The following is a 26,128-nucleotide window of genomic DNA, read 5'->3' as shown; positions in this document are numbered from 1 at the left end:
GTACAACTTTATCAAATTCGAGTCTGTAGTAAGATAATTTCACAGCTGACTGGTTCAATGAAGAGGAACTCAGTCTGGTGGATAGTCAGTAACCTCTGCTCATTCATCTTCCCTTTGACAGTGATAGCTCTCCTTCCAGCCAGGACAGAAAGATGGTTGGCAATGGTAGTAGGAAAACAAAAGGGAACCAGGAAATGAGATACCTCGAACATCAATGGGACTACTGCTCGTTACTCAGATCTACACCACTCATTTGCAGTTTTACTAAATTTCCAACAAGTAACTACAACTGTCTCTTTGGAAACCTTCATAGTGAGTAACAAAAGCAGGACTGCAATCACCATCTCCATGTGCCTATTCAGAGTATAAGGGAATTTCATCTGTTTGAAGTGGCCTTGACCTTAAATTGCATTTCTATTTATACTCTGAAGCTCAAAAACATAAAAGCATTTCATTTTAATGAAATGAAAATAATCTTTTTCCTTGAATGTGTTTCTCATCTCAGAAATAAATTCTTTATGATATAATTACTTAGAGTTACTAGGCAATTACTGATTCTCAGCATGGACAATTTCTCTTGCCTATCTGCATCTTAAAGTTATTCCAATTAAATTATAATAAAGCCTATACTAAAGGTTCTTCCCTGAGAAATTTTTATTTGGAAAGAAAGTTTTTTTCCACCAATGACATGAATATGAGTGACATGTTAGCAATAGTGGGATCACATAAAGATTATGAGCTTCGAGCTGTAGCTGTCTACCAGGAAACTATCGAGTGACACTTTTCTAAAATGTAAGAAATGGGGGTGTCAAATTGTGAAAATTAAACAAATTCATACTACTGCTAATTATATTTTTAAGTGACTGGTAAATACTGTTCTTAATTTCATATTAGAAAAAAATTTAATAATAGGATGCATTCTCTGGTCAGAAAATGTGAATTGAGAAAGTTAACTTTGATTTCCATTTCCATTGCTATGAAAAACAATTTGAGAATTCCTCAAAAGAATTAAAATATAGAATTACCATATAGAATTGAAAGCAGTATTGGGGAGATGTGTTTGTTCATACATTTCTAGCAGAATAATGTTCACATTACCTAAAGGTGAGCAACCAAAGTGACTACTAACAGATGAGTGGATAAATAAAATTAATGTATGCACATATATAATGCTACATTATTCAGCCTTAAAAAAGGAAGCAAATTCTGATACATGCTACAACACTGGTGAGCTACGGAGGGTAGTCAGATTCACAGAGAAAGAGAGTAGACCGGTGAGTGCTAAGGGCTGAGGAGAGGAAAGAACAGAACATCATTGTTTAATGGGCACAGTTTCAGTTTGCCAGATGAAAAGTTACGGAAATGGTGATAGTTACGCAACAGAATCAGCACATTCAACACTGATTTGTATTCTTAAAATGGTAAAAGAGATAAATTTCATACTGGGTATATTTATCACTATTAAAAATATAAAAATTAAGCTGGGTGCCAGTGACTCATGCCTGTAATCCTAGTTACTTGGAAGGCTGGGCTGAGATTGATCATGGTTCCAGGCCAACCCTGGGCAAAAGAAAAAGAAAAAAAGAGGATCGCAATCCAGGCAGCCTGGGCAAAACCCAAGACCCTATCAGCTTTCACATATAGGAAATATTTTGTTTGCCTCACCTTGAATGTAGTAAATGGCAAACAGTAGCATGACTTTCAATATTTTAACTATTAATAGGTGATAGTATTATTAAGTACTAAAACATTACTATTATTTTGAAGGTGAGAAATCTACCTAAATTTAGTGTTATACGCATGTTGTCAGTTCTTAACACTCCATATTTCTGATGACAGAAATTAGCATCGCTATTATTCTTTATTATTATTTAGATCTTTTTACTCACATCATAGTATTTAGTTTAGCTTGTATATTTATAGGGCTTTCTCATCAAGCCACTTTCTGCATGCTCTTCAAAGAAACCAGCACTAGGAAGAATGGGCCCAATGTTACAGAGCTGACCGACAAGTGGCTTTACTATGTTAACTGACCTGCTGAAAGGGAAGTACTGCTGGCTTTGCAGACCCCAGCCCGGGGTCAATAATATCATCAATTCTGTAAAGACTTTGCTGCAAGGTTGAGCTGACAGCCCTGCTGACAGCCTGGTTAACTCAACTTCCTGTGTAGCTAGACCTGCAGGGAGAAACCACAGAGTCAGCCTGCAAGCTGGCAATAGGAAAGCTGGTCGTTTTTCTCAAAAGCCCCTACCTTCAGCAAAACGTGCTGAGAATGAGGTGGCAAAACCAATCTAGAAGCAGAAGCTCTAAATGCATACTGGAGGACAGTGAACTTTGGAGGGAGGGGAAATAAAGGGGGAGCTAAAAGAGCAATAAAAAGAGAAACCCAAAGCATTTCAGTGCACTACTGGTTTCTGGGTCCCGCTGCTTGACTTTCCAAGCAGCCTTTACTTTCACTTTGTGCCAATAAAGATTTCTTGTAACTCCGTCAGTGTTCCTGACTTGAATTCCTTAAAGCCTAGAGAACAAGAATCACAGTAACCCACGCATCACTGTAACTTCCACAAGCATTTACTTATAACTATTACACATTTACTAGTCATTTTCAAACTTTAATAATTTCAATTTCATTTTGTGAAAAATTATAAGTAGTACTTATAGCCTACTATCCTTTTATAATGTGTGAAACATATATAAATATTTTTAAACATTAAAATCCAATAAATATTTATGAATAATTATTTTAATGGTAAAATAAGACTTTATGTCCTGAAATATTTGAAGTAAAGTGCTTTCTAACTTTGAAAATACTGGTTTAATGGCATTATCAAATTGAAGTTTGATTACCAAGTTTGCTTGTTGTTTTTCCTGAGACCTGTCTACATTTCCAAACTCTCACTGTCCTGTAGTAGCCTAGGGACAAATGGAATATAAGCAGAAATGACATTGCATTTTCCATTTTCTGTCCATAAAAACTTCCTATGTGCTGGCCGAACAGAGAGGTCCCTAAAGCCCTAGAAGAGAGTAGAGGTACAAGATGAAAAGAGCTGAATGTCCATGGGGAAGACACCTGCCCACTGGGAATATTATTGCCACTAGACTAATCAGTATATTGAATATTATAGCAGACCCTGAGAAGGATATGTTAAATAAGAAAATCTCTAGCCAATAGACAGACAAATAAATAAATGTTTACAATTACTAGATGTGATAAGAGTACATCTAAAGAATGTATGCCTAGGACAAATTAAGTGCTCCATAAGTGTTAGGTGTTGTTACTTGGCTCTCACTATTTCCTTCATCTCACCCCAGTTTCTTTAACTTGCTCTTGTCAGGCTTTGTCTCCTACTTCAAGGTTTGTCAGGGGTTACAAATTCCTCTGCTTTGCCAAATCCAATGGTAAATTCATAGTTTTTATCTTTCTTGACCTCTCAGAAGCCTTTGACACAGTTAATCATGTCCTGTTTCTCAAAATAGTTTCTTCATTTGGTTTCTACAATGCTTATCATCCCCCCCCCCCACTTTTTTTTTGGTTGTGGTTTTCTTCAGTGAATGCTATCTCTTAAATCTTCTTTAATGTACTGTTTTCTTCCTCCTAACCTATAATTGCCAGGGCTCAGTCTTTAGTTTTCTTCTTGACTTAAGTTGTCCTAAGTAATCTTATCTGGTTCCCTGACTTTAAATATTATCTGGTGATTATTCTAAAATTACAGTGCTTAACTTAGACCTACTGGGCTGTAAATTCATCTATCTAACTAATCATAAAACAACTGTATTTAGATGTCTGATGAGCATCTCAAAAATTATCAACATGTATAAAATAGAACTCTAGATTCCCTCAAGACAGAATTGGCTATTTTGGTACCTTCATCTACCAAGTGATTTTAAGTTTTCAAAGCAATTTCTTATGCATTTCAAATTTTGTTTGACAGCAAGGATTAATTTTGTTTGCCAGATGAACACACTAAGACTCAATACATTGGGTAGGTTTTAAAAACAGGCATATTTACATATATAACCCAGAGCAAGAAATAGAATCCAAATCTTCTATGCTTTCTGATAGATTATGATGCTTGTAAAGTTAGTTAATTCTTTAGAAATGATGATTTTTAAAGGTGAATTTCCATTAACAGGCAAAAGCGCACACAACATGGTGTGGCAGATAAACAACAGGACTTTGCAGCTATGTGTGACAGCCGACATAGCTTCATAAAGGGATTCTCCTTTGCCAATTATTATTCCCATATAATCAAGGTGATATCACTCAGAACCATTTCACTAATCTTTAGGAAGATCCCATCTTGATGATTCTTTTGTTCTTCAGAAGGCAGGTCTTAAGATCCATAGTGGTATGATGATATTTACTTTTTACAGTAATGAAGGTCATCTTAAAAATTGAAAATATGTCATTCATTGAATAAGACTTTAACTTAACAACATGTAGATCACATAGAAGCCAGGAAAATCAAGAGAATATTAAATGAATTTTTGAATATTCAAACATACTAGGTGAAAACATGCGTAGAATTTTTTGGTTTTAGGTAAGCTACTCAATATATATTTATGTATATACATTTTTACCTTATATATTTATATCTGAACCAAGGAGCCAACATCATTAGTTTATTATTATAGATAATTTAATATCTAAGCTATTTGAATAGATCATCAATAGTTAAATTTGAAGATTCCAGTTTTAAATACTATCGGAGCTTATTATTACATTTTTCATAAGCAAACAAAACATAAAAGCCCCACTTGAAACATATACACATTAACACAAATATAGAATTTAAAAATTCACTGAAAATCTGGAATCAAATAATTGTAGAACAATCTCTTGGCTATTCCATTATTAAACTAAGGCTTTAAGATGAAAGGTAATCTAAACTCTATTGTCACAAGGTGAAAGATATTAGGTGGGTAGGAATTATTTTAAAAATTTAAGAATTAAAAATTTTAACCATTATGGTTCCACTGAATAATATAAGACAATGACAAAAGGGTCTTTTGTTTGCTCTGTGGTATATAGGAGGGGGTTATATGACAAGGAAGAAGACTACATTTCTTAAGCCTGCTAACATCACACTGTTTTCAAAGATAAAAACCCATAACGAGTCAAGCATGACAACCAAATCATTGGTGTTACACAATGTTCAGTGCATGGTAAAAGATCTATAATTTTATAATAAAAATACCAACAAAGAAAGATACATGGGATATTTATGCCAAAATTGTCTAACACCAGAGTGTTAGACAAGAAATTGATCAAAGAGAAATATTGACCATTTCTCTTCTTGAATTCTGCACTCAGCTTCTGTGACACTATTCCCTGAGTTTTTGTCCTTTCATCATGATGATTCCTTCTTGATCTTCTTTCTGTAATCTTCTTCCTCTGCACAATTTTCAAATTCAGTCTTCCACAAGGTATTATCTTGCTCTTTTATCTATAGTGTTCTAATTGGACAATTTCAGCCACATTCACAATTTTAAGTATCATCAAAACTTTATAGCTCCAGATTTATGGCCCTGATTCTGACATTAGCTTCAGAAGTAGCTATTTAAATATGTTTTAGACATTTCCATTTGGAAATTTCCACAGACAAAACAAATTCAAAATGTTCCAAATCAAAGACTCATGCCTTTTCATTCTTCATCAACCTACTCCTTTTTCTTAGTTATCCAGTACCCACTAGTGACAACACCACTCACCTGATGATGCAGGAATATGACTGACATTTTCAAATGTTTTCTTTTTACCATCTCATATACAATCAGTCACTAACTCAGGTGACTGAGTACTAATGGTACTCTAAAAATTTCTTGAGCGTGCTGGGTGCTCAAGGCCCAGGCCTGTAATCCTAGCTACTATGGACACTGAAATAGGGAAGATTATGGCGGAGGCCAGCATGGGGAAATAGTTTGTGAAATCCTATCTCCAAAATGATCAGAGCAAAATAGACTGGAGGCATGGCTCAAGCAGTAGAGCACCTGCTTTGCAAACGTGGCGCCCTGAGTTCAAACTCCAGTCCCACTAAAAAAAAAAAAAAAAAAAAGTTCCCGAATCTATCAACTCCCTCTCTACTTTCATTCAAATTGACTTAACACAAGATCTTATCTCTTGTCTGAGTTTTTGTACTATTCTGCTAATTCATCCTAAAATGCTCCTTGCCAGATGTGAACTTTTACTTCATCATAGCCCCACTAGCGTGTTACCTCTCAGAGGAAAAGGACCTGTTTTCTCAAGTTTTTTTAGGGTAATCAGTCACTGGTATAAGGTAGATGCTCAGTATTTTTTACATAAATAAATGTCTGTCTGAATGGTCAAAAAACTACAAAGTGCAAATATGACAATATTAAAAACAGTCCAAAAATTATAGTTTTCTATCATCTGTGATAGGAAACATGACCCACAGGGCTTTTTATGACTTGTTTTCTACTTACCAGTCTTGTCTCAAGCCACTGAGTCCCGCATTTTCTGTTAAAATTATAAATAACTGCTTATTGCTCCTGTACATATCATGCCTGTGAACCTGGTTCATTATGGCTTCTGTTTGGAGAACCTTTCTAATTATCCTTTACCTGGCTAGCAGTCACTCCAATCACTGAATTGAGTTCTGTGATCAGGACTGAGCTCTTAGAATTCTAAGGCAGGATGGTGACCTTCCTCTGAGCATCCAGTGCAGCTTCTGTGTAATTCTAGTTTTACTACTGACACATTCCTTGAAATAATATGATTAAATATCTGTCTCTGACTAAATTTTAGGACGCCTATGTTAAAAACAATTTCTTACTCTTTGTTCTTGATGTGTCTGGTACACAGAAAATGTTTGCTATTCATCAAACAAATTTTAATGGATCGAATTAATTATCTACCTTAACGACCATCTAACTTGTCTTATTTTTTTGATTTTTAAAATGCAAATTAAAATTTTAACTGATTTATAAAAGCATAAAAATTGTCCATATTAATGGAGTATGATGTGACATCTGAATACATGTATGCACTAGGTAATGTTTAATCAGGTTATACATAGATCTCCTTAAACATTTATCATGTCTTTATGGCAAAAACTTCTTAAGTCCTTTCTTACAGCTTTTTCAAGTGTACAGTACACTACTGTTATCTTTAATTACTACTATGCAACAGAACTGCAGAACTTTTTTTTTTTTTGGCAGCATTGGGGGTTGAATTCAGGGTTTCATGCTCTCTAGGCAGGTGCTCTTGGGGCTTGAGCCACCCACCAGCCCATTCTGGAATTTCTTGCTTCCCGCTAATTGCAACATAGTAACTACTGATCAACCTTTCTCTACCCACCCCTCCCCCAACTTCCCAACTTGTAGTCTTGTCTCCATTTTAGGTTCCTAATTTTAATTCAGTCTCCTTTTTAGAGCAGCTTCAGATTTACAGATGCTTTCTTCTAAAAGAGGAAAATGCAATAAAATTCTACTTGTGAAAGAAATTTAAAATCACCTCTCAATATAAAAAGGCCAACATATATTTCATACCAGCACAACATAATTACATATAAATATAAGCAGTTTTTAAAATCATTTAAAATGATCTATATGTCCACTGTCCACATATTAAGCTATTTCTACATTAAAATGAAAAATAACACTTAAAACACCAAATGAAAAATTGCCATAACCAAATCACATTAAATATATTAAGTTACAACTGAAATTTAAGGAATATCATCAAGTAACTATTTCACTATAATATTATCATGTAAGGTCTAATTTCCAGAATCACTGTTACAGTTAGTAAAACCAGGATTAGCCGGGTCCAGTAATAATGCAACCATAAATTATTTTGCGCAGTACATTTATATCCTGATTTCTGTGTACAACAGCCCTAGTATTCAAACTGCAATTAGATTTAATCCAGTTGCCTACAATTTATTTTGCTTTAAAAGAAACACCATATTAGATGCTTTTGTTTGTTCAGTAGAAGATATGTTATTATTTTCAAGATACCAGGGGTTTAATGTTTAATTATCAACACCCATTTGACAAATGACATTGCTATGGCTCACACATTTTCTTAATTGCTAGCAGTGGCTTTTCTCAATAGAAGAGTTCTATATAATTTATTTTTGCAGATGTGATTTAGAAATGGAGTTTTAAAGTAGCAAAGCTTTGAATATCTTCACTGTCAGCAGAAAAATCCCTCCATCCCTGCTGCTGGAACATACTGCTGCTTGAAGTTTTAGTAGGGAAATAAAAACTGTGATGAGAAAATTCATACTACTGGTAAATGTTGCTTTCAAACTGAAAAGGAAGTTAGGTTATCAGCAGTGAGAGAACTGTATCATTCACACACGAGGTGTTGTCTTCAAGGCAAATTGCTGAGAATGAAAATTAATTTGGCTGGTTCCAACTTGAGGAACCTAAAGAAAAGCAAATATCCCACAGGTCAGAGCACTCTTACAAAAGATCAGGGACTGGCTGGCAGTAGGGTACCACAGCTTAATACCTCCTTGAGGAGGAAAGACACACAATTCAAGAACAGTGGCCAACGTTCACTTTGAAGCTGGCTGGTTGGTCACTGCAAAAAAACACTGTTATGTTTCCAAACATTGAGTAGTTAAGAAATACCCCTTCCTCTCTGGAACATGTCATCAGCCACACATTACTGCAATAAAATGAGTAAGCGAAAAGAACAAAGAATGTATTGTAATGACAACTCATATATGAAGTCAAAAGTAACATGAAGATTCCTACCCGTTTGGCTGAGCTGAGAAGCACTGCGACTTTTCCGTGAGAGACCAACAATAGCTACCATTTTGGCCCCAATGCTAGAGCGTCGCTTCTTGCCACTGGTACCCAAAGCGCCCACTGCAGTGTCGGACTGGCTGCCATCATTCTTCTCCAGCGAGCACATGTCTCCACTGATGCTCGTGCTTTTGGTCATGTTCTTCCCTGACGCACCCATCTGTCTGCTTTGCATTTTGGATGCAAAGACGCTGTCCATCGATGGATCATTTAAAAGTGAGGATGAAAGTAGAAAGAGAAAGAGAGAAAAGGCATCTCAGATGAAACATCTGGAGTACAATTAAATCTTAATATCTAGGAACATATTTGTAGGATTTAAAATTTTTCAAATATTATGTGCTGCAAGGGCAAATGTGTTTTTGTATAAGTAGTACAACGTATGAAAGGAGTTTCTAAAAGCACCCTTCTCTAACTTACTCTACTATTTGGCCTTCAAAAAGAAATTAGACACATGGGTAATGTTACAAAAAAATGCCAAAAATTATGGTTTCTACTTGCTAAGAGTGACCCTTTAAAAACAAATTTCTCATTTTATGGAAAACACATTGTTTTATCTAATAATGGTTACATTTTCTAACAGAGTTTTGATAGTTTCATTAGTTTTAAGTTAAAAATAAGTTATTTCACTTTATTTAATTTCCTAACTATTGGTTTAAGTCTATATTTCCAAAATAAAGATTTCCCTCTTGCATTCTTTTGAAAGAAAAATCATTACCAGATTTCTAGACAATGTGGTCAGAAAGAAATTAATGAATCACTGAAGCATGTGAGCTGACTGATGACCTACTGCAAGAGTAATACTGCCAACGAGAGTAATTCAAGAAAAGACTATATTTTCCCACAATTCCTGAGACATGGTAAGAGAGTAGAGGTAAAGAATCTTGGAACAGGTTATCCAGCTGGCCTCCATAAATCTGGGAGTATATGAAGAAAGTAGCCTGTTTTGCAGTAATGGGACAGCTTGTATAGCATCAGTTTTTTAATCTTTTTATTTTTTAATTTTTTTGGTGATACTGGGATTTGAACTCTGAGCTTCATGCTTGCTGGGCTGGAGCTCTACCACAGATCCATTCCACCAGCCCTGTATTATCAATTTTTAACTTCATATTAACAAGTCATAGTTTGTGCTTTAAGTCGATTCTAATAAGTTGGTTCTGAATATAAGAGAGAAATCTTTCTTCATTTTTGGAATATAGATTTAAACCAATAATTATGAAATTAAATGTGTTTAACACTTAAACAAAAGAAAGAATACAAAGTCAAGAAACAAATATCTTTATATATCATTTAAAATATGATAATTAAAAATTGACTCATTAAAGTAAATTCAGTGAGTTTTGCAGGTTAGGACTGTATGTTAATTTCATTAATTTACGTACATATTCTCCAAGTACTTAGAAGGGGACAGGCTTAGTGTGAAATTAAAAAAAAAATACAAGGGAGTTTACTATTTTATCCCTTCCATTAGTTTTAAGAAGAAATGAAGTATACATATAGGGAGAGAAGAGAGAGAGAAGAAGGGAGGAGAAAATGTGTATGTGTAGTGTGAAATCTAATAGGTTTAAAGCTTGTTTGATTTTGCTATTCTTTAAAAAGCAGTAATAGAGTAAAACAGAATTTTGGAGGCAAACAGATATGGGCTTGAATTGCATTTTTGCTACTTAACTGATTTGCTCTCAAAAAATGTTGGTTCCACTCTGAGCTCTAGCTTCCGCATTTACGAAACAAGGACAGTTTATTTTCCGTTTTTATTTTAAAAGAACAACGTGTCCTAAGTAAAATGTCATTATTAGGGAATATGGACGGTTGATAAGGTTAAAGTCCTTCAACATGCCTTATAAAATATTTAATAGCATCAATAGAAATGATATTTGTCATTATAAATTAAAGATGCTTTCAAGGTTACAATGTCTAAAGTGATTTTAACATAGTCATATTACATAGTGGAGACTGGACTACACTGAGAGTCAGGACCTGGAGGGTTTGATCTTTGGCTTTACTGACCAAAAGAAGTGTTTGACCCTGTTACAAAGTTTCCTCATTTAACAAATGAGAAAGCATCAGCAAGGTACTAAGCAAAATGCCTGATACATTTCTCCTTCTCATTGATATCATTACCACCATCCTCATCCATTCAGCATCTGTCAAACCTGGAACTGGAATGACTTCCAGGTTCACTTTACCTAAGAAATGCTTAGTTTCCTAGATATCTTTTATGTCACAGATTTGGGACAAATAAACACAAAGAGGCAGCACATGATTTTTATAGTACGCTGCAATCAGAAAAAGAGTGACATAGCTAGAAAGGCCAAAGTTTAGTTCAGACAAAGGATTTAAAAACAAACAACATATGTCTCATAGTCAGACTAACCTAGTGCTTCATTTATACAGGAATTTGCACGATAAACATACACTTTCCTAAAGAACAACCTAATCTATTACCTATCAAAGATATGCTCACAAAATATTTCTTATTACATCTTGGGATTTTTGCATTGTGGTTTTCATGGTTGAATATAAGGGCTACAAAGAATTTTAATCAATGGTCAGGGAGCATGGCTCAAGTGGCAGAGCACTTGCCTAGCAAGCAATGAATTCAAACTCCAGTGCCAAAAAAAAAAAAAAATCAAGAATAATGCTAACTGTAATTGATGAAGCAATTTACAGATAGACATGAATATTGTCATCCCAATTTGATTTTACAGAAGTGCACTTCTCTTCAACTTAACAATTATGATAATTTACAAAGGTTACCTCCCTCACAAAACGTAAATGTTTTAAAAGATGTATCTACTTTTCATCTCCTAGAAACTTAGAGAGTACCAGGGGTGAGTTTATGAATACTTGTGCTCCAGTGAGGTGTTTTGAGGGGAGCAAGGATATTACTACTGGTTTCTTTTTCTTTCCTTACCGGATAACCTGTAAAACAACAAACAAAAAATGTTGGCAGCTTACAAGCTACCAACCAAAAATTTTTAGTTTTGGGATTCTTGATTTATGGAATACTTTGAAGTAATAATACTTTGAATGTATAAATATGATTTTATTTCTCACTATAGTTTAGAAAGCATGAACTTGTCACATTAGCAATTCTTTAAAGGTGAAGATGTAAGGAGCCTGGAAATATGGTTTCCCAAGAGAAATTTGGTGATACACGTTAAAAGTTTCTCTCTCTCTCTTTTTTAAAAAACATACCTAACCTTTAACCCCGCAATTCTACTTCTAAGATTTATCATAAAGGAACATTCAACAATGTATACAGATTTATCTACAATGACATTTACTGCACAATTGATTATAATTGTAAAAAAGGGAAAAACCTGTAAATGTCCAGTTTAAGTAAATTATATTCATCAATAAAACAGAATGTACTTTTGAAAATGTATACATAAATAAATAGTTATTGACTTAAAAAGACACTCTTGATGGAAGATGGGAAGCAGGTGTTTGTAGTTTTAGTTTGGCTGACATACACATTAAATACGAATTCATTTTACTCTTAGGGGACATAGATGAATTCAAACTCTGGATTCATCTGAATTCAGGCTTCCCATTATATGAGTGGAAGAGAAAAATTCATTAAAAAAGAAATACAGATGTACTTCTTGCTAAACTAGACATTTTGGGAAGCCTGGATTCATGAGATGATGTATCAGTTACCTGCAGAAGAGGGGACTAACAGGAATATAAAGAAAAATAAAATTATAGGTTCAGAATAGTTATGTTTTTAGGGGAATTATACATATACATAGCAAAAAACTTGGAAGGATATGCTGTAAACTTTGTGCTCAAGGAGTTTTAAATTTTCCTAGCTATATTTTTAATGTTCATTTTGGTTTTTTAGAATGAGCATTAAAAAGTGTTGACAATAAGAAAAAAATGAAATAAAAAGAAAGGGACAAATTAAAAGAGCAAGCTGGAACAAACATCATTTTTTCTTTACATGAGTAAAATTATTCAACCCACATATGGCCCCTAACAGATTATTGTGTTGTAATATTATATACAAGATGCTCAGTTTCAGAAAGAGATAATGTTCCTAATTTTCTAAATATTGTTTTGTGCATGTTTTCTAATTTTTGTATAGAAAAATAATAAAAACTTTATACATCTTGTGTTATCAAAGTAAAATGTAAAACTGCCAATCAAATGATCAATTTTGGGACAAAACTATAGTCGTTGAAAAGTTCTATCTTGAAAAAAATTAAAAGGTGAATCTAGTGTTGCCACTCATTAAGAGGAAGATGATGAATATCTAAAAGGCAAGTGAAATCTTTGTTAATATGGCCCAAAGGCATAAATAACATATCAGGGCTAAGCACCATGTGTGATGAAATCAAACGAAGTTTATAGGCTATTGGGCCAGAAGTCTTAATGGATAGGTTTGAATGAATATGACTAAGGCTTTAGTTCTGAGTCTGTAAGACCATGGGCAGGAGAGTAACACTGTAAATAGAACAAATAGCCATGCCTCAACAAATACTTCACCATGTTGAGAACTGGGAAGGAGGTTAAGAGCAAATTCCCGAATTGGAGACTGGTGTGATTCAGATTTTGGTGAGTAGAGGGATAGAGAGTCCAGCAGTCAATATACTGGAGTATGGGGACTACAGCACGGGAACAGAGAAGACAGTCAGAGAGGAAGTAGATGGAAGTGGAACTGGCCAAGCACCAAACATTATGGTACCTTGAAAAGCTTGTTTCTTTTCCCTTCCTATTACTGTGCTTCTGGAGGCGGTGCTAAGAGTTAATCTACTATTATTATAATTTACGCTTATTGTTTGTTTATTTGTTGGTTTTTTAAATTTGAGACAGGGTATCACTATATAGCTCAAGCCTGGAACTTGCTTTGTAGCCAAGTTGGCCTCAGCCTCCTGAGTGTGGGATTATAGATGTGCATCACCACATCCGGCTGTAACTCATTCTTGGCTGTAAATGCTAGCAGTCCACTGGGCAGATATCTGGATTATAAAGTGCTATTTCTTGAATTCTGACTTGCAGGAGAAACTAAGAAGACCTGTTCCTGTCTAATATTCTCATGAAAAATTTCTCTATTAAATTCTATTCTTTTTCTCATATGTGGAACCTGAAATAATTATCCTCATTTTCTATTTCATAAGCTTTATTTCACTTTAATTCAAATGACCATCTACAGTTTTAGGCTAGTAAAGTGGAAATCATTTGCTTATAAATGTTTACTGAACACCTGCCATCATAAACATGGGAATGCAAAAATGATATAATACAGTCTCTTTAATTTACTGGGAAGTATCAACACATAAAATGTGTATGTGGCTGTATAAGAACTTGTTTGGGTGTATAACTGAAATTCCAAAGACCAATTCTAATATCAAGAAACCACAATTAAGTTAAACATTGAAGAAAATCTCTCTCTTTCTCTCTGAAGAGTATGGAAAAGCTGAGTTTCCCATGTTAATTCTTTGATTTCTGAGGATCAAAAGACAGAAATCAGAGGTTTAGGATTTTTAATATTAATGAAGATATGTATATAAATGTATTTTATTAAAATGCTATGCATTAATACAGTATTATCAGTGTGTTAGAGGGTATGTGTGTGAGTCTGTGTCACAAAATTAATGTCCAGAGCAAGAAAAAAATATTTAGCTAATTAACAAATTAAGGTCAAAAACATCTTCCTAGATTACAGTCACTGCAGGAAGCAGTGTCCCATAGTAACAGTGTAAGTAGGTCACTGCTTATTTGTTATGGATTAAGGAGTACCTGAGAGGTCTATAATTTCTGAAATTCCTTTCCCAACAGCCTGCTAATGCCTAAAAGTCCCACATACTAAAAATTTCTCAGAAGGATGCATGTCTTCCTTTGAAGTTTTCTCCCTTTTAATTTTACTCCCAGGATTTGATCATTCATTTAAATGGCATTTACTTTGTACCTACTACATAGCAGGCACTAGTCTCAGAATTAGATGTGTAGGAGAAGAGCTTTCATTAATGTTGACACCAGGAAAAATAACAAATAAGTAAATAAATGATAGTTTCAGATAGTGAGTGTGATGTGGAAAAAAGAAGGTAGAATAAAATGATAATGAGGGACTGAAAAGCTTAGGGGCAAGACACTAAGTAGAGTGGTCAAGGAAGGCACCAAAAGAGGAGACAACTGGGCTGAGTACTGAATGATGAAGTCAAGTCATGGGGAAGAAGAATGTCTTAGGCTTAAAGAATAGCAAGTGCAAATGTCTAGATGCAGCAACAAGCTTGGCTGTTATAGGAAACTTATAAAACCATCATGGAGTATAAAATGAAATCAGAGAGAGATGACTTAGAATAAAATTATGTCCTGTAAGACTTACTCTTATTTAACTGCCTATTCAGATAGTAGACCAGAGTTGCCCTAAGAACAGATACTGCATAGGTTATTGTACAATAAGTGATTTGGGATCCAACTCACTATTTTACCTCTAAATATCAATATCAGAGAGCTGCTTGGAAAGGTCTTGGCTATCTTCCATAAAAAATGAGAAATGTGTAATTAAAGTATGGCTACATCAATAAAAGAGTTCCTTTAGGAATTGAACTTTCAAATATTTACTTAAATTCTTAAATCTGCCCTTTCTTAATCCAGAATCTCTTGAATTCATAAGTTCTCCTCTAATTGTTGACTAATACACCCTTCTCTACCATGAGTTCGAAGAAGGTTAATTTTAAGGAAAAAATTTAAACTTACTAATTTATAAGAGTGTGTTTCTCTCTGTGTTTATTACAAAGTGCTCATGGTTCTTTTTTTTTTTTTTTTTTTTTTTGGGCTTTATTTGGTTTATTAGCTGAGTTCTTACCATGTAAGCTAGGGTAGATTTGGAGTCAAATGATCTTTTTGCCTCAGCCTCCTGAGTGGACTGGACTACAGATATGTCCCACCATACCTGGTACTATTCAGGTTTCTAACTGTTTATTTTGTACATTCTTGTATGATAACTTTTCAATGTCTTTTTGTTGTTCATTTCATTTTCCTGAACTCTCTTTAGTTGTATTGTCTTTCACCCAAAACCAACTGAACACAAAACTACATGCAAAATACTCATGTTTCAATGATAAATGTCACTTGATTTCATTCACTGTTGATTTAAGATACAAATTCACACAAGAATTATGATTTTAAAGTGTTTTCATTGCAACATGCATCTTATAAACACTGCATCTCTTTTCCAATTTCAGTGAAGTATTATCCTCAGAGACATGACCTAATTTCTTTTTTATTCCCCTTAAATTTTCAGGCCTTCAAATATTCTGGATCAGATAATTTTTACCATGGTAAACATCTTGGTGCTAATTAACTGATTCCTTTAGCAAAGATTTCCTGTGCACCTACTTGATGTTGGGTCCCAAGGGAGCAAATGGGGGCTGAACTGATGCCTGTGCTCTATGCTCCTACACGGGGGCTGAAACTTAAGGGAAGAAAGAATTTTTTTTTTCCTCCACATAGAGAATTTTCTCTAGCTAATCTGTTCAAAGCAAGTGTGTATTTCTAACAGAGAAACACTTCTTCCCCCCTAATTTGTGCAAAGGCTCTACTTAGGCAAGTGGTAGCTTTGGCCCTGGAGTGAATAAAAACAATGAGTGAGACACAGTCATTATCTAAGAAGCATATAGTTAAGAATTCAAACAAGACTGAAAATGCTTACAAAATTAGTAAAAAAAGAAAAAAGAATTAAATTATTAGAGAATAGGGACATAAAACAGTGCTAAGAGATTTTACTAGAGGGAGAGTGAGTATTGAAAATCAGATATCAGGAACATGGATATCAAATGATGGGTTAAAACTATGAAGTGCAGGGAAAAAGAAAAATTGTAAAGAGAAAAGAGTATTATAAATATTATAAAGATGAATAGCACAGCTTGGCCAAATTATAAGGTGTTAGGGGCTGAGAGTAGTAATGTAAACCTATGACAGTTTTTATACAACAGAAAACTTCAGCCTTTACAGAGCAAATGCATTTGTCCAAGGAGGGCTGCTGTAGAAATGATCAACATGGGAGATCAATGGAATGTCCTGATGGAGAGATTCAGAACAAAGCTGTGCTCTTAGGGCAAGGGCTCATGGGAACAGGCAATAAATACTGGAACAAAAAAGGATAGATGAAATTAGGAGGATGGCTGAGGTAGGCCAGCCAAGAGTGTACGGAGGGAGAAATAATAAAAGTTTAAGAAGATAGCTCAAGGAATATCTGTATTTGAAGGTTAGAAGAGGAGAAATGATTGAGGGTAATAAAAGGTATATTCTCAGAAATATGAAAAATAGACTAGGGTTAATTCCATAGAAGGCAAGAGAAGAATGAGATTCACAAAAGTTGGGCGAGTCAAAGATGTAAAGAGTTTCATTAGTCTAAGTACGTAAAAGGGCTATAGATTTGGAGACATACAGGGCGTAAGTGACTTTGAAGAAAACAGCTACTGACCTAGAGATGTAAGTCAGGCTTTCAGGGAGCTAAGTAAGGAATTTGATGGGAAGAGGTGTGAGCTATTGTGGTAGGGAACTTTCTGGAGAGATTGAATGTTAAAAAAAAAAGGAATGACATGGTAAGCTCATGGGGGGTAGCAAAATGGAAAGAAGAGTTATGGAAATAAGGATTACTGTTTTTTACTTATTTTTAGGCAAAACTAAAAGATCTTAAGGAAAGAAAAAAAAGTTAAAACTTGATATAAAAAGTTACTTCATGATGGCAAAATAGATGACTAAGAATTCAAGTGAAAGAGTCTAAGAACTCAGATGACATTCTTATTTTCAAAAACTTTATTTTGGAGTCAGTGTAACAATATAAAATGGATTCTTTCTAAGTATTTATTCCTTCTTTTATTATTAAGTTTCCATTACAGAAAAAAAATTCCACTATTCTAAATAGCACATTATTCTGATATTTTTCTCTTTACCCTCTTCAGGCCTCACATGCTATCAAATTAATCAGTTCAAAGAGATTTTGTTGTCAGTTGAATTCTTAATTCTTCAGCATTTAGCTCTAAAGAACATATACTTTAATTTATGTACTTTCTGAAGTATTCAAATATTTTTCATGCTAGGATCAATTCTTATTATTCTGACATCTCTAAAGAAAAATAAATTCAAATCTTGCCTTATAAAAGATATGCTCCTGAGTAACAGTCCTTTAAAATTAACAAATAAGTTTATTAATTTTAATAATAATAATTCTTAAGGTAATGATAATAACTATCATAACTTTATAAGTGTGCTTGATATGTGCCAGGTATTATTCTAAGCACTTTACATATAGGCTCATTAAGTTTGTTGAATTTAATTCAATAATTCATCGCCATAAAAAAATGTTTCATCATCACAACTTTGAGATCCAAAGTTACATTGCTAATTTTAACCAAAAAAAAGTTGTTTCTTACCCATTGGGCCTCATTTCCTTAACCTAGCAGATGAGATGGTTCCAGAGCATCGTTAAGGGATTTTCAAACTTCTTTTTACGACTATAATTCCTCTGTTAGTGTATTTTTAGAAAATGAATTCCTCTTAAATTTTGATGGATCACTCTCTCTTTCTTCTTAACCCAGCTTTGCCTGCTTTCCACACCATTTCCCTAGGTATATGATATTTAAGTAATAATATCTTTCCCTTTACAAAGGAAAGAATGAATTCCATAATTATAACTTTGCTATCTAATGTATGCACAATCTCCTTATACTGTGCTTTTTGGCTAAACCCAACTATTTCTGTATGTAAATATTTTAGGCAGTAATGAACTTCCTTCTAACACATTTTCATTGTCACATTTTCTGGCTTTACAATGAGTACATAGTCTTTCGAATAGTATAAAAAGGTCTATGACAAATTACCAGCAGGAACATTCACTGGCCTGTAACTTCAAGCATCAATTTATATTTTTCACCATTCCTACTATCAAAGACCTACTAATAGTTAAGATTTGTGAAAATAAAAAGATAAACTAAGAACTTTAATTTATTCTTGTAAAACATCCATCCCTACAATCAGTGCATCAAGTCTTTAGATTAACAAATGATGGATATTGTGCCTTCCAAAAATGACTACACTAAATAAAAATCACATTATGCCTCTAAAAGTAATACTGAAAGCTAAACCTTAATATGAAAATATCCTTGGGCCATAAATTTTCCCATGGATTTGAAAAAAAACAAACAAAACAAACCTTGAAAGCGTATTCTTCAAGATCAAATATGTACTACGAAGATGCTTTTGTGGACATCGTCTTAGGCTTTCCTTACATTTTTCTAACAGTAACTGGGCAAAGAGAAATAGTTTCTTGCCATTCAGCATTTCTGAGCATCGGGCAGGGTTGGGTGAGATGATTTGTAGGGCACCAGCAATGCCTCCTACTGCTCCCTCAGGTTCCTGGAATTTGTGGACTTATGTCACATATGCCACGTTCTTCTTCCTGATCTTTGCAGTGTTGTTCTAGAAAAGGCTTTCTTATCAGAAAAGAAAGTTATATTACCATTATCTATCCTCTTTAACACATAGTAGGGCTCAAGAGACTGGACCATAGGATTTGGAAGTGCTGGTAAAGGAGCATACTATATTCTACCTTCCAGTATGTCTTCAGGTCCCCATGTCTGCTTTGAGCAAATGATGGTGCTGGGATCAAGAAAAAAGCAAACATTACATATGCTGAAAAATACCGAACTGCAAAGCTCCAAGGCAGGATTCTTTATATTTCTTAATTTCTTACTGTTTTTTAATCTTTCTTTTTTTTGTTATTGCATTTTTTGGTGGTACTGGGGCTTGAACACAGGGCTTCATGCTTGCTAGGCAGGTGTTCTACCACTTGAGCCACACCCCAGCCCCCTTTTTTTTAATCTTTCTTAGTTCCATTTTAGTGGGCATTAAAATCATGTCTAAAGATTGTGTATGTGTGTACATGTGTATACATTTGTATAAGTATAAAATGATTCACTTCTTATCAAGGACAATGACATATTCTACTTCATAAATTTGGGAAAAAATAAATCATAAGGAGATACGAGGCAAAACTCCCAGGAAGTGTTAGTGTATAAATTACTTTATGAAGTGTTTAAGCAAAGACTTATATATTTATAATTGAATTCTAGAAGCTCATGTAGAAAATGAAATAACTTTAAAAAAGGCAGTCCTACAGGTATTTCTTTTTTTTTTTGGTACTGGAGTTTGAACTCAGGGCCTATGCCTTGAGCCACTCCACCAGCCCATTTTTGTGATGGTTTTTATTGAGATAAGGTCTCATGAACTATTCTGCCCAGGCTGGGTTCAAACTGTGATCCTCCTAATCTCTGCCTCCCGAGTAGCTAGGATTACAGGCGTAAGCCACCAGTGTCTGGCTTTAATCTTAAAATATTATTTTCCTTGGCTCATGGACAATGCTAGTAATTTCTCCTTGAATAAATTTAACACATTAAAAGGTCCAAGATTACTTTTATTTTCCAAGATTATCTTTATTCACCCCTAAAGAAAATATTCTTTCCTTTTAAAACACACCAACACCTGATTTAATTCCGAGTGTTTGCTTAGTTTATATTTCTACATCTAAACAACATCCAGGCATAATTTGCCAAGTATAAGCTTGTCTTATACGTCATTCAGCAATCAGTCTGAATGGAAAGATCATAACCTCTTTCAGTAATGACAACAACAGTTACACTTTAACAAGATGCCCTTGGTCATATGTACTAAACACTCCTGGATGCTGTCTTAAGGAAAGCCTTCACCAAGTTAAACTTCTCCCCTCTCTGCTTAGATTCCAAGTCAATCAGCCCTGCAGAGACTGTGAATTGCCGTTCTAGAATGATATCTCAGCCAGTGCAATGCTAGTCTTTCCTGGTTAGGACATTTAGTGGGATTGGAGTTGACCTAGGGAAGTTAAGTGAGCTACCTTTGGAGTTTTCCTATTGTTATTCTAAGACTGAAAGGTAAAAAGAATAACACAACATAACCATACAATGAACAAATAAGAAGCACTGCTAGATTTTTCCAGAGGTAAAGTGTTTTTTCCCCTAATATCCAGATATTCAGAATTTCAAACAGAAATGTAATGCATTAAGTCTTGTATCTGTGGCCTCATTAAAAAAAATGGACAAGTAAAGCACGAGAATCAGTAACAATGTTAAGAGAAAAAAGATGCTTCTATTTTAAGCATATCACCAATTTTTATACCCTTCTACTATTTATCATGCATCATCTATTTATTATAAACGTGAATGTAAGCTTGATGGGGGCAAGGACTTTCCCTCTTTAGTTAACTGCTCAATCCTAAATTTAAAATAATACCTGTCACACGGTGAGCATTCAGGAGACATTTGGGGAATATGTTGGTTAAAAAAATCTTTACAACAATCATGAGGATTAAATAATGAACCATGTATATAGCATTTAGCTCAATGTCTAGAACATGGTTAAGACATAACTTCTAGGGCTGGGGATGCAACTCAGTAGTCAAACACTTGCCTAATGTATGCAAGGCTGTAAGTTCTATCTCCAGAGCACCACACACACACACACACACACACACACACACACACACACACACAGATGCAAGATGTAATTATTATGTGTGTTTACAATACATGGGGATATTGAGACTTCACTAAGATTAGAAATTTAAACTTATGGGATTTATTTAAAGGAGTTATTTTATATAAACACAAATATTTCATGACCTTAAAGAAATCATCCTTTAGACTTCATATACACAAATAATCCCCATTTTACTTGTCATTTCAAACTTGCAAAAATGTGACTGAATGAAAATATGCATGCAATTTAATGGATACTTATTATCTATTGGCACCAAATGAAATGCTATACACAATTCATGTGAATTGTTTACTCTTCATTCTTGTTAGTAAAAAATTATTTAAATTGGAAATTCTCTTTATTCTACAGATCATTCACCAGAAAGCATTGCAGAATTTAGACTTTTCTTTGTATCTCCTTTCATCCAGAAATAATGACAATTTAAAAGGTGTATTATGGGTTTTAGCTAGATGTTGTTTCAGATTAGGTAAGAAGGCTCAGTGAGATAGAGACATAGTCAGTGAACAGGTCCTCATAAAGAAGTCACCAGTCTAATCTGGACACATGGCGAAAGTGTTGAACAAAGAATGTCTATGATTTGCATATCTATAAGAACAGCAATTTTCTACTGGGAAGTTAACTGAAGTTAAACAGGTTCACATTCAAGACATAGCCATGCTACTCCTGTTGTAACTGAGTAATCAAAGTAATCGGTGTGACTCACTATGTTATGGAAAATGGGGACAATAAGAGAATCTTATCCAGAGGCCTTGCTATAAGGCTTTCAGTGTCCTTTCCTTCTGGCTCACTTACTCTTCAATATTATGACAACTTTGACTCCTCCACCTTTTTTCCAGTCATCAGTCCCTTCATCTTCATTTATATTTCACCTTCTTAGCATAGCTCATCATTTCATCACGCTTTTGCAAACACCCTTTGCTTTTTGAGAACCCCTTCTCCTACGGCATCCAACTGGTTAACTCCTTGGTGAATTCTACCACATGCTTCCTCCATGTATATGTGGTAACAATTAGCCAATGTTTACAAAAACTCAGTAGGACATATTGTTTCCACTATAATTCACTATCATTTGCCTTAAAAGCTACAACACATACTCTCTTCTCACCCACCACGATAACTAGCACATACCTGATTCATGCTATTCAAATCTCCCACCTTCTGCCTTCCTCTCAGCAAATAATTTTCCTTATAGTTCACAGAGAAAATGGAAACTATTGGAGAAAATGTCCTTATCTCAATAATAAAATCATTACATTAGTTATTGAAATCAATGTATGTGTATGTACAATTATGCATGTATACACATATAGATTATATATTGTATACATATGCATATTCTCATATATCATACCTAATATATAAGATAATATATAATATGTATGATATGTTATTATATATGTATATAATTATATGCATATATGCATAAAGTATATGTATAAAATGTGTAGTTAGCAGACTGAGTTTCCTTTATGAACTCCAGAATAGTTAACTATTCATCTAGCTGCTGGATATGAAAATTCAAAAGAGATCCTTGGTTTAGCCCTTTCTTTCATCCCCGTACCTAACCCATCACTAAGTTTTATAGATTCTATCTCTGAAATATATTTCATATGCTCCCATTTCTCCTCATCCTGACTTTAACCAATCAAGTCCACACCATTCTTGTCAACTCTAGTATAGGAAAGCCTGTATAGCTTATTTCCAACTCTAATCCAGTCTACACATAACAGCCAGAATGATTAAATACATCATTTAGATAGATAAATAAGGTGATTTCACTCTGCTGCTAAAATTCTTTAATGTCTTTTCATTATACTGTCAGAAGAAAAGTCTATTCTCTTCCAACTACCAGTCTACAAACTTAATTGCTTCTGTACCCTATCCTCTTTTTCCCCCATATAATAAAAAAAGTCCTGCTCCTGGTAAACAATATTTCTTCCACAGAAGCTCAGGATCTTATTCTCTTCTACATGTTCCTAAAAGACTTTGCAGACCTGGCCTTGGCTTTTCTCTTTCACCTTAACCTCAGTCACTTGTCTTGGTAAACTACTGTTTAACCATGGTGGCCTCTTTTAAATTTCTTAAAAATGTCAGGATCCTTTCCAACTCTGTACCTTCACATATACTGTGATACTCCACTGAAATACTCTCAGAATAACCTTATGAAGTAGAAACTATTCTACAACAGGTGACAAAGGAGAAGAGTAGAAAGTTGTAAAGCTTGCCTAAGGTCTCACTGCTAGAATGGTGTGAAGCTGGAATCTAAAACCAGTGGTCTGATACCAGAACATCTGCTTTTACCACCAACTTTGCCAGTACTGCAGACATACAAGAAGAGGAACAAAATCCCCTTAGCTTAGAGCAGAGGTTGTCAGTTTAGTCAGTCCCAGAATCACCTAGAGGGCTTGATAAAATAGAGTACTCAGACCCATTCCCAGAGTTTTTGATTCCTTAGGTCTGGTGTAGTGCCTGAAATTTTCCTTTTTTAACAAATTCTCAGGCTATGCTGATACTACAGATCCAGCAATCATATTCTGAGACTCTCTGGTTGAAACTTAGAGTAGCATAACTACATAATAAAGATTATTAAGTTTGGAATAATAAAGAATTATGGATAGTCCATTCTCAAATATCAAAAATACTAAAATGAATTTATCTTAGTTCTAATTATGTTAGCATGGAAACAGAAAAGGAAAATAAATAACCTTCAAAATTATTTGGATACACATATTTGTCATTGAAATAATATAAAATAGTATGTTTATGAAATTACAAAATTACTAGCTACAATTAGAAATTGGACTCTGCACCTTCATCCTCTCTTTTCTTCCATTCATCATATTTCTATAATCATGATAAAATAAGACTGATAATTGGATCCCATTATTTACTTCTTTTCAAAATCCTACAGTGCTTGTATTGGTCAACATAAACACTCTCTCTGGTTTAAAGTCAATCTAGCACATAAAGTGGTATGTGCCAATGGGTGGAGATGTAGCTCAGAGGTAGGGTGTTTGCTTAGCCTGTGCAAGGTCTTGGGTTCAATCTCCAACACCATGGGGGTAAAAGTATGTGCCAGAAACATTCCCTAATGAGCTCTGATTTAGTCAAATTTAGTTGTCTACTGCACATAAGCTTTTCTTTCAGTCAAACAATATTCTTCTTTTCTGTAAGATTCAATATTTATCTCCCCACCAATTTAAAATATTGGTTTTTTTTTAGATTTTACCTTAACGTATCATGTACCTCCTACAAAAAAACTTAGCAATTGCTTCTAACCACTTACCATCTATTATGATAAAGGAACCCAACTCAGTGTCACTCTCATATACAAGTTAGTAGAAGAAATGATCAGTTGCTTGTTCCAGGTTGTCTGTATGTCATCAAAAATAACATGTTTTCTTCATTAACTAACATCAGTTGTGCACATTCACATTATTAGTTGTGCGCATTCATGCACACTTCCTTCTCTTCTACTTCCTAATGAAAGACATCATCTTATCTAACCGTCCAAATCAGAATCCAAGACATTTAAATATCCATTCGCTTCCTCTCCATATCCAGACAGTCAGAAGTTTCAATTCATTGAGTTTCCCTCTCTGTCTCTAGATTTGCTCCATAAATCATTAATTATAGTAATAATAATAATATAATAGTAGCTATCACTTTACCTAATACTTGCTCTTTCCTGGATTCTATGCAAAACTCTTCACATATTTTCTCTCTAACCCTCACAACACTATGAGGTAGCACTATTACATTATTGTTATTCCTGTTTTACAGAAAAGAAAACTGAGTTTTTTTGCTTCTACTATAGTGACCTTTACAGAAACAAGCCCTTCAAAAATGTCTTTAATGACACCATCTGTAAAATAACACAGAAACTCTGTTGCTTTGGCTACAAAATGCACAGTGCTCTGACTCTGCCCTACCATTCTGACTTCACCTCCTCCCTTTCTTCAAACCTGATGCTGCAGTACAACTATATGTAGTTCTCTGAAATACCTACAGACTTTTCTGTGCCTTGTCATTTGTTTTTCTATTTGTAGCTCTCTCTCTCTTTTTTTTGGCAGCACTGGGGTTTGAACTCAGGGCCTCAGGCTTGCCAGGTAGGTGTTCTTCCTGCTTAAGCCACTCCACCAGCCTCTGTCTCATTTTTTATTTCTGTTTCTTTTTATTGTATATATTAGTAAATTCTTATCAGTGCTTATTAAGTGCCACTGTTGCAAATGCTCCATTAGTTCTAACTTATTTAATTCTTAAACATTGCACTGAGGAAATCATTATTATTACACCTTTATAGATGAGAAAAGTGAGCACAGTGAGACTAACTTGTCCCAGGTCACATGCACGCAAAAGATAGTTAACGGAAAGCCAGGATTTAAACCCAATTGTCTGGTTCCAGAGCTGCACTTTAAACATGCTACATTTGTCATGTCATTCATTCATTTATTCATTCATTCTTTCCTGCATACATTGATCACTTACTGTACACCAGCTCTGGAATGACCATTGGCATTGAGCATACGTGAGTAAGACCTTAGAGATATTTGCTAAATTACTGGTTTTATTTCAACTTTATTCTGTTTTTGCGAATCCTTAGGTCACTACTGAAGTAGTTATAATTGAAAACAAGTACAGCCTTAAGTGACCAAGGTTTTATTTTAGAATAAAATATTGTAAAATATTATTATAATTATATTATTATTAGAATATCCAGGAGCAGACACAATATATGGAAGATATAAACCTGAAATAAATGAATAGTCTAGAAAGTTGACTCTTAACTCACACATAGAAGACATATGGT

General features: G+C 34.3%; 1 protein-coding gene across 49 annotated transcripts in view; it reads right to left on the bottom strand.

Annotated features, from left to right (window-relative positions):
- Positions 1-26,128, bottom strand: part of Rims2 (regulating synaptic membrane exocytosis 2) — a 573,766-nt gene that overhangs the window by 76,503 nt on the left and 471,135 nt on the right. For 35 of the 49 annotated variants that reach the window (XM_074068988.1, XM_074068974.1, XM_074068978.1 and 32 more), the window contains one exon: positions 8,728-8,969. The exons of the other annotated variants lie outside the window; for them this stretch is intronic. In XM_074068988.1, coding sequence (XP_073925089.1) covers positions 8,728-8,969 — 242 coding nt within the window. The remainder of the gene's footprint in view (positions 1-8,727; positions 8,970-26,128) is intronic. 49 annotated transcript variants of the gene reach the window in all.

The sequence above is a fragment of the Castor canadensis genome, chromosome 3 (genome assembly GCF_047511655.1).
Source record: "Castor canadensis chromosome 3, mCasCan1.hap1v2, whole genome shotgun sequence".
NCBI classification, from domain to species: Eukaryota; Metazoa; Chordata; class Mammalia; order Rodentia; family Castoridae; genus Castor; species Castor canadensis.
This window is presented reverse-complemented; position numbering and strand designations above follow the sequence as displayed.